Source organism: Chanos chanos, chromosome 1, assembly GCF_902362185.1.
Source record: "Chanos chanos chromosome 1, fChaCha1.1, whole genome shotgun sequence".
Classification (NCBI taxonomy): domain Eukaryota; kingdom Metazoa; phylum Chordata; class Actinopteri; order Gonorynchiformes; family Chanidae; genus Chanos; species Chanos chanos.
In genome coordinates, this window is record NC_044495.1 from 2254041 (window position 1) to 2264040 (window position 10000).

Below are 10000 nucleotides of genomic sequence, written 5' to 3' on the forward strand. Positions count from 1 at the left end.
GCCTTCACCAAAGAACCCTTAACAGTCAATCCCCTCCCAACCCCCTCCCCCCAAAAAAGCTCTTCCCTGTGGAAGACCATACACACACTGTTACACACCACCGTCTTATTATCTGTGAAACGATGAGAATTGTTTCTACTCAAATTCTCATGGATTTTAGGCTTTATTTGTTTGGCGTGCTGTGTCTTCGGTAAAACAACAGACCGTGTTTTGAAGAATCATAACACGCAGAAGTTTATTTCAGCGCAACAAAGTTGTGACGGTTTTTGAGTGACAGCACCTCATTGTCGGTTTAGATCAGTGGATAAGGTTTTATACATAACCTATGAGGTTTGATACATAACCTATGAGGTTTGATACATAACCTATGAGGTTTGATACATAACCTATGAGGTTTGATACATAATCTATGAGGTTTTACACATAACCTATAAGGTTTTACACATAATCTGTGAGGTTTTACACATAACCTATGAGGTTTTACACATAATCTGTGAGGTTTTACACATAACCTATGAGGTTTTACACATAACCTATGAGGTTTGATACATAACCTATGAGGTTTTACACATAACCTGTGAGGTTTTACACATAACCTATGAGGTTTTACACATAACCTATGAGGTTTGATACATAACCTATGAGGTTTGATACATAACCTATGAGGTTTGATATAGAACCTATGAGGTTTGATACATAACCTCATCTTCATATAGAACTCTTCTCCCGTCTCACATCTGACCACAAATATGAACCCCCCCTCCTTCTGGGGGCATGTGTGTTATACAGACACTCTGGACGAATGTTCGGTTTTGTGTGTCTGACACAGAGGCGACGGGGAAAATTCAGTAAAAACACACATTACAAATGTGCGTTTTATCGCCGGGCTGCGCGGTATTTATCAACGCTCTGCAGAGACTAACACTCACACAACTGTGGAAGCCCAGGGGATGTTTACTCCACATCTCTGTTATTTGCATGTCTTAATGAGGACATACGCACGTGTGGTTTTTGTTTCTGTTTTTTTTTTCATTGAGTTAAAATTCAGATGTTGTTTTTGAAAGGAGCTTTACATATACATATAGATATAGATACATACACATATATAATATATACAAATACATGTTTATATTTATTTATATTTATATAGACACAATCATAAGTTTTTCAGTCACTTGTGAAATGGTTTTAATAAAAACACTCAGAGTGAGCGAGCACACGTCGCGCTCCCTGGCATTGCCAGTGATTTGCTTGTTAAAAAAGCCAATGTACTAAAGCGCCTAAAACACAGGGTGCTTTGTGTAATAAGCTTTTTCATCCCTTAACAAATATACCTATCATCAGAGAACTGTGTTAGACTGAACGTATCACACACACATACACGGGTGACATGTCGAGGGACAGGTGAATTAGATGAAGACGGTGCGGCGACTGAGTGAGTTTTAGATGTGTGTGTTCTAGTGTGTGCTTTCGAGATGTAGCAAGTGCAGTGTTCAAGTGTGTGTGTCTGAGTGTGTGTTTGACAAGAGGGCAGTGCAGTACGTGAGTGTGTGTGTGTTTTAGATGAACACAGTGAAGTATTTGAGTATGTGTGTGTTTTAGATGAATATGTCGCAGTATTTGAGCGTGTGTGTGTGTGCGTGTGTGTGTTTTAGATGAAGAGGAGGTGTGCTGTCCATGGTGCTGATTCTACTAATCATGTCCCTGGGCAGAGGAGGATTCTCTCTCTCTCTCTCTCTCTCTCCCTCTCTCTCTCTCTCTCCACATGCAGCACCCACTGATACCCAATATCCCAGAGATCTCAATGAGGATATGTTGGGTAAATCTAGCATCATTTGTGACAGTAACTAAATATTCTTTCATGAGGCCTGTGTTTCATAAAATGCTCATTAATTTCATCATTAGAGAGAGTGTGTGGGGAGGCAGATCAGTTTCCTGTGTCACGCCCAATTAGGGGCCCACAGTGGTAATCCCATTAGAATAGCTGAATTCACTAATGGGGGAAGTAATGGGCAATGCTATCAGGAGACATTAATTGGCCATGACACCACTTTAACTTATAATTATCAAACTACCCTGACTAAATGTGTTTGCGAATGCAAAAACTGCCCGTATTCGGGCGCCGAGATATCGATGGGGAGAGGATGGCTGGTGGTCTGGTGGACACGGATGCAGAAACATCTTTCATCGTTGCTTTCATCATCAGAGCGACGGGCACGGCCCCTCCACCCTCCGCGCGAGCGCCGCGCGCCGGCTTCATTAGCATGCGCCTGCTATTTTACCACCAAATGTCTGCGGGTAAGAAGTTAATTGGAGTCCGATTCAAACGCTGCTTCGGTTTAGAAAGTTTCCTCAAAAAAAAAAAAAAAAAGGAAAATTTAAGCCATGAAAACATAATTATTTTCCTTTGTTTTAAAAAAAAAAGAAAGAGACAAAGGTGGTTTTAGATTGGAGAGAGGAACTGGGGGTAACTGGTGTGCTCTGGTGGATTCTTCTGAGTACTGCTGAAGCAATAATTCCATGAAAGGACAGCGTTCAGTTAGAGACCACCCGAGTGAGGTTCATGACAGTTCATTGACTGGGCTCTCCACACAGCATCCTGCTTCTTCTTTGTTTTAGAGTCACAATACAACAAATGATCACAGCCAGTTTGTTTGGGGAAAAAAAAAAAACCCTAAAGTACCTCTACAGTTCCCGATAATGAAATAAAGCTACAAGTCCACTGAATCAAAAGTTCCGTGCTCGTGTTTCAATCATTCACAACTACACGAGGCAGAATACGTACGTACAAGATTCAGGTAATAGTGCAGAGGTGTTACCAGCTGGGTAATCGGAAGGTTATGGGTTTGATGCCCATGCATAGTGGTTCATTGCTAAGCTGCACATGACCAAGGTGCTTAACCTCAGTGGTGCTCCACAGATGTGAGACCTCAGACACACAGTATGAGGCTGTTCCGGGCTGGAGTGTCGATTAAATAAATGAACTAGCGTGAGTGTTCTGATGAGACTAACAGGAGGAGGGTTTTGGGTGTCCTACCTGTGGGTCGAAGAGGAAGAAAGGCCGGCCCTCACGAATCTGCACAGCCACGTACTCTGTCTGGTCGCCAGGCGACAGAGCGCACAGGATCAGCCCCTGCTCCGCCCGGGTCCGAAAACTCAGCTCCAGGCCTGCACGACACCACAGAGGCATAGAGGTCAAGTTCTACCAGCCCAGATCAGACTACACACACACACACACACACCCATACTCCAGTGATTTAAGATGTAAACCTGCAGCAGTTTATATCAGATGAGGCATATTCTCTGACTGTAGTAACATAAGCGGGTGAGATTTATTCACAGAGCTGGAGGAGTTAACCACAGATGGTATAAACAGACGGTTCACGGCATTCGTGTTTGTTGCTGAGATCTGGAAACCAATATACTTTTATGAGGGTAAAACAGACACACACACACACACACACAAACACACACACGTATATGTTCTCTCATCACAAAGGGGAGAGCAAACACATGCTCTTACACAGCTGTTTTTCCAATCTATCTTTTGTATTCTGCATGTTCACAACTCACATGCACACTATAAACTCCAGTACATTAAAAAGAAAACATTAACAGCAATATTGTTACTTCTCTAAAAAAAACCCTTCAGGAATCTGACAGGATTATGCTCAATAATTTACCAACAAGACTCTTTTGTTAAAGTTACCATCACATTGATCTATAGCTGCAGCAGTTATGCCATGAAACTGCTACTGTAACGATGAGGTAAGAAACACACGAACAGTGCAGTCTTCCGTAAAGAAAATGCCCATATACAAACCTAAATAATAATAGGAAAACACTCCGTACACTTGCATAAAGTCGGAACTTAAAAGAGAAATTCAATTCAGTTCAACTCAATTGAAATGAAAAGCAAAGGGGGGCCAGTGATTTCCGGTGTTGAGGTCAGGACAGGTGTTTCCCATGTCAGAGAACGTGAAGACTAAACTGAGTGGGTGAGAAGTGCTTTAAGCCAGATCAGAGTGTGTCACATGCTGTCCGCACGGCGCTGGCCGTCGAGCTGGATGGAAGCGCGGAGCTGAAGTTGTAGCTTCAGCAGAACGACGCTCTCTCGGGCGATCAGCTATTTTTTGACAAGTACTTCACATCCATCAGACGCTGTGGTCCATTACTGGAGCGTGGCTTTGGGGACCTGGGGGAGAGCGCGGCGGTGTGAGAGGGGGGTTGCAGTCCCCACGGAGCAGCCGGGGGCTGCGTGTTCTGACAGGTCCGTTTCGGAAGCACCGTGGTCAGTGATGGTGTTTCTAAGCCTGGGCCCGGCCTGAGTGGTCTGATGATGAATCTAAAGAGATGGATTCACCTGAGGGGCTTCAAACTGACGCAGGCCAAAAAAAAAAAACATCCGCACCTCCTTAAAGACTCTAAGGCCAGAAAGAGTCTCTGAGAAAAACAGAACCTACAGAAAAAAAAAAAAAAACCTATGGAAACACTCACTGACCCCCTCAGCATACACCAGATATGAGAGAGAGAGAGAGAGAGAGAGAGAGGCTGAAGGATGGGAAAACACTCCTTTCCCTAGAGACGGTCAAATAGTTTCATCTGGTGTTCACCGCCATTGGCCTTGGTGCTGAGTTTTATATCTGAGCCTGCTGCAAAATACATGCTTGTACTATAAAAATATCTACATATCTCTATCTCTATCTCTATCTATCTCCCTCTGTTTCTGTCTCTGTCTCTCTCACTATATATATATATATGTACAACTGATCCCTTAAAATTATATAATGTATGATGATATATGATGACTAATATCATTATCACTATTATTATTGTTGTTGTTGTTTTTATTGTTATTGTTGTTGCTGTGGTTCTTTTCTTCTTCTTCTTCTTCTTCTTCTTCTAGTGCTGTATTTTAATAAGCATAAAACAGTACAAACAAATTCCACAAAGCCTGCTTTCAACAGGAAAAAAAAAACACTATTATTTCTAAGAAGGAATACATTAAAGATAAGAGAAAGCAAACAGGACAGTTTGAATTTAATCTGCTTAGTACATAACCTGTATAACTTCAGTCATGTTAGACTTATTGCGACATTAATCAAGCTGTTGCGTATTAATGAGTTTTCAGGAAATGCTAATTACTGTCATAGATTCTGCGGCAGCCCATTAAATATACAAATTACAGAATTAAGGAGCCGAAGCTTTTCATGATTAATCTTTAAATGGGGGAAAAAAAAACTAACGACGTCTACGCAAAGTTTTCCCCCCCCCCCCCGACTTTCCACTGACTGAAGCCGTTTGACAATCAATCAAATTAATTAAGGAATATAATTTGTACCATTTAACATTTCCAGCTGCAATAGCATGTAATCTCCCAATATCGTTCCTCTCCCCTCTGTCCCTGCCACCCTCTCCTTTGTCTTACCACCAGCGCCAATGGCCCAGGCCACCAGCTAACTCCTGATATAGGCTCTCACACGGTTTCAGCACAGTTACACAAAGAGGAGGAGGAAGACGTGACACATGGGAGGAAATGAGAAAGGTTTGCCTATCACAGACGCTGAAGAAACTGTGTCAATAAGGCACACGGGCAGACGAATGTCACGCAAAACTTCACTTTACAGGACGAAAAAAACAAAAAAACAAGACGACTTTGAGGAAACAACAAATTTGAGCGGAAAGACAGAAACTCTGTGGTCAAAAACTATCAATGAAGATGAAAAGTCGGATCAATCGGCCACAATGACATTGCATTTTTAATCTTGTTTTTCCCTGTTGATTGGTTTGGAGTTTGCGTTCTTTAACGAAATCATTGAAGGCGCCAAAATCAGATGACCATCGATTGTGTTTAATGTATGACTGCGACTCCATCTCCATGCAGCTCACACGGGGTCCATCTCCGGGCGGTTTATCTGTTTGTTGTCGTACGTGAGCTCCACACACTCACACTCTCAGGGACAGTCCACACTGCTCAATAATCACAACTCATTTTCACACACACACACACACACACACACACACACACACACACACACACACACACTCTCTGCCTTCGTTTCTACGGCAAAGGGCCCTGGCAACAAGCCACAGAACAAACAAACAAACAAACAAAAAACCAACAACAAAAAACAAGAGGAGAAAAGACGGAGCATCTGAATCCGGCGCCAAACGGCGGAGCGGGCAGAGCGAGAGAAGGCCGTGATCCGAGAGGGAACGTAAATAAATATGATCCGCGTGCTCCTGCAGAGCAGACCGTGGCTTGGCCTCACAGGTGTGTTACAGCGGTTCCGGATTGTTCCTCTCCCCCCTCCTCATTACAGGCCGGCCATTTATAATCTCGGCCTGGTCCAAGGACGACTTGGCTACTTTGACTGCGCCCATAGATCAATTAGCGAGTGAGCTGGACTCGACTTGGGGGCTTGATTTATAAAGATTTATCAGTTTGTCATTATTTAAGGAAAAACTGGAAATTGCCGTGCTAAATGTTAATAAAGCTAGGAGGAAAATGGCCATTCATTTCCCTGAAACTGCAAGGTCAGGGAGGGTTAGCCATTTATATGCACGCGACTTTAAGAAAAGGCAATTTAACGTGGCTGACTACTGTGGGAGGATCCACTAATTGCCTCTTTTAATATAAATAAAGTCTGATTCCCACAGATACGCGCAAGCACTGAACAGAAACACAAAAACGATCTGTCAAGACCTCATTTCATTTTCATCTCACCCCACTTCACAACACGCAGAACAAGAGAGAGAGAGAGAGAGAGAGAGAGAGAGAGAGAGAGAGAGAGAGAGAGAGAGACAGAGAGAGACAGAGAGAGAGGAGAAGAGTGTAAGGGTCAGTCAGCTCGTGTGATAATCCGACAAAAGCTAAAACAACTCATCACAACAGCAGCACGATTCCTTTTCTTTTTTCTTTTTTTTCTTTTTTTTTTTTTTTCATTTTTTGACGTTTGACGCATGGTGCATTTTGAAAAATTATCCGCGATTAAAAAAAAAAGACTCTGATTTCGAGATGTGTCGATGCTTTAAACTGATTTAATCTGTAAAACGCTCTGCAATTTCCAACACCAGCTTGTCAGGCATTCCCAGCTGTGCAAATGAAAAACGTCTAACATGATCAGAGCAACCTAAAAGGTAGAAAAAGGTTATAGGTATTCTTTCAAAAAAATAAGAAACTTATTATACATCTGCAATTATATAAGTAAATGATGTATCAACATTCACCTTTGCTCCAGAGAAATGGTAATATGCTTTTTAAAACAGCGAAAAGAAAGAAAAAAAAAAGATGTTGGCTTCAGCTTGCAAAACATCATACTGACCAATCTACTGAAAAAAGCAGCATCTCCTTATCACATTAAATTTAATTAAAATGCCCATAATTCAAACAAGTGACAAGCTCACAGAATTTTTGCATTAGCAGATGAACCAGAACCTGTAGTCATTTGGAACTCAATTCCTCAATTATGTTTGTAAACAAAAGTGTAATTGCCCTTTATCTAATCATGGAAGTAATTTATTTCTGAAGCTAGAACACCAAGAGAGGGAGAGAGAGAAGGGAGAGAGAGAGAGAGAGAGAGAGAGAGAGGGAGAGAGAGAGAAAACAACTGTGGGCATCAGGCCATCAAAAAACATCACAAATATACAAACATTTTTTGGCTTTGACTTTATGACTGGGTGAGGAAGAATACAAGGGAAAAAAATTCGTCCCGTCCAATTTCCATTGTCCCTTGCACAAAAGGACACAAAACGTCATTCCCTTGGAAAATACTAGATTTACAATGAACTGTAAATATATAACATGCATTTTTAAAAAAACGTATTTGCTTTTCTTATTTCCGTCAATATAACTTGATGTTGCTTTTCATTTTTAGTTACATATTTTTTCTTCCTTGATCTCATGTGAGGAGTTTTTATATGGGATTTTATATGGGTTCCCGGAAAAGCCAAAGTACTGTATTGTTTGTACTCAAAAAAAAAAAGAAAAAAAAGAAAAAGAATTATGAGACTGTGGGAATTGTGGGGAAGCAAACTTACATTCAGTAAGAGTCTGTGAGGCTTTCCTGTCTTTATTAACACAGAGAGAGTTTTGTGTGATGTGTATTTGGGGAGGGGGGGGGGTTAGCATACCTGTAAAGTCAGAGTCAGTTGGAAGCGCGGAGCTGGGAAACCTAAAGTAACCGACTCCAGTGAAGCGCGTCCCCCGTACAACACGGTCGGTGCCGTCGGAGAGAGATACGTCCGTCCTCTCCACGTGATACAGAGGTGGGGGTCCATTCAGCGCCTCTGGGGGGGGCCAGGACACTGCGATGGCCGTCATGTTCACTGGCAACAATGTAGGAGCCCTCAAACCTGCTGGAGCTACAGAGAGAGAGAGAGAGACAGAGAGTGAGAGAGAGTGTGAGAAAGAGGGAGTGAGTGAGAGAGACAATGAGAAAACAAGAGAGAGAGAGTGAGAGAGAGAGAGTGAAAGAGAGAGAGGGAAAGAGAAAATGAGAGAGAGAGAGAGAGAGAGAGAGAGTGTGAGAAAGAGGGAGAGTGAGTGAGAGAGACAATGAGAAAACAAGAGAGAGAGAGTGAGAGAGAGAGAGTGAAAGAGAGAGAGGGAAAGAGAAAATGAGAGCGAGATAGAGAGAGAGAGAGATAGAGAGGGAGAGAGACTGGGCAGATGAGTGAGAGGAAGGAGATAAAGAATAACCATACATTTACAGTCTTCTTTCAGATGCTCAGATCCACTCATGCTGCAGTAATGATTTAAATGGGACACTGGTATATGCACAGAGCGAGTAAATTACCGGCACCTGACACATCCTGTGTGCATTTACTTCACTCTCACTCTCACACCATCTCCTGGAGGACGACCAATAAAACCTTCAGATGGGCGATGGCAAGTGTTGTCTTCTGCAGCCCATCTGAGCACACAAGTCATAAATTAAACTCAATCAATATCACTTCAGTCTATATAATTGAAACTCTGATATCGTTTTAAAAATCCTCTCTCCCGGACCCACGTGAAGGCTCGGGCGAATGTTTTACCGTTTCCGCCCTTAAAAATCGCACAGCGGAGCAGCGAGACCCGACTGACAAGCTTTCATTTCACGTCAGGAGAAGACGTGGAAAAGAATAATTCTGCCTGGTGCAGCCGGCTGCTGGTCGGCTCTTTAGCTTTAGGTAAAAGGACCTGCTAATAAGTCAACTAGCGCAGGTGGGAACTGGCTCTATTAAAGAGGAAAACACAGCCAAATGTGCTCTGGAGGGACATTCCTCTTTCACAGGACTTTTAAAATACAGATTGTTATTATAATTATTTTTCAGTAAAGATAAACGATGCCAAATAAAGCCAAAAACAATGCTTGTAAACTTGTAAACAGAAATTAACAATGGTCAGTTAGATAGAAATATATCTGGTACATGTCTATTTATTTATTTAAATCATTTTAAAAATTGATTAAGTATTCATTTATTTTGTTGACCAAGGCAATGAATTCAACAGAAAACGGCAAGTTACAAAAAATAGCGCAGAGTCTGTGCCAAGTGCAGCTCTGTGTGTGTGTGTGTGTGTGCGTGTGTGTGTATGTGTGTGCGTGCGTGTGTGTGTGTGTGTGTGTGTGTGTGCGTGCGTGCGTGTGTGTGTGTATCTGTGTGTGTGTGTGTGTGTGTGTGTGTGTGCGTGTGTGTGTGTGTGTATGTGTGTGTGCGTGCGTGTGTGTGTATCTGTGTGTGTGTGTGTCTGTGTGTGTGTGTGTGTGTGTATGTATTTACCATTTCTGGCCTGGCCTGACATTGTTAATGGGCCAACAAGCCGGCCGCCATTCTAAATGCACTATGATACTTATTTCTGTAACAGGGAAAGTATTGATTTACGCATAATTGTCAAACCATCCTCAGGGAGAAATACACATGGCACAGTTCACGTCGATGCGAATGTGTACAGGCAGGACACACTTGTCCAAGCTTGTCTTTATGGACGTAATATACATAAAACATTACCATCAAC

At 42.3% G+C, this 10000-nt stretch overlaps 1 protein-coding gene across 1 annotated transcript in view; it reads right to left on the reverse strand.

Moving 5' to 3' along the window:
• Positions 1-10000, reverse strand: part of ush2a (Usher syndrome 2A (autosomal recessive, mild)) — a 205470-nt gene that overhangs the window by 144284 nt on the left and 51186 nt on the right. Inside the window, 2 exon segments of the mRNA XM_030774913.1 lie at positions 3038-3168; positions 8134-8364. Coding sequence (XP_030630773.1) covers positions 3038-3168; positions 8134-8364 — 362 coding nt within the window.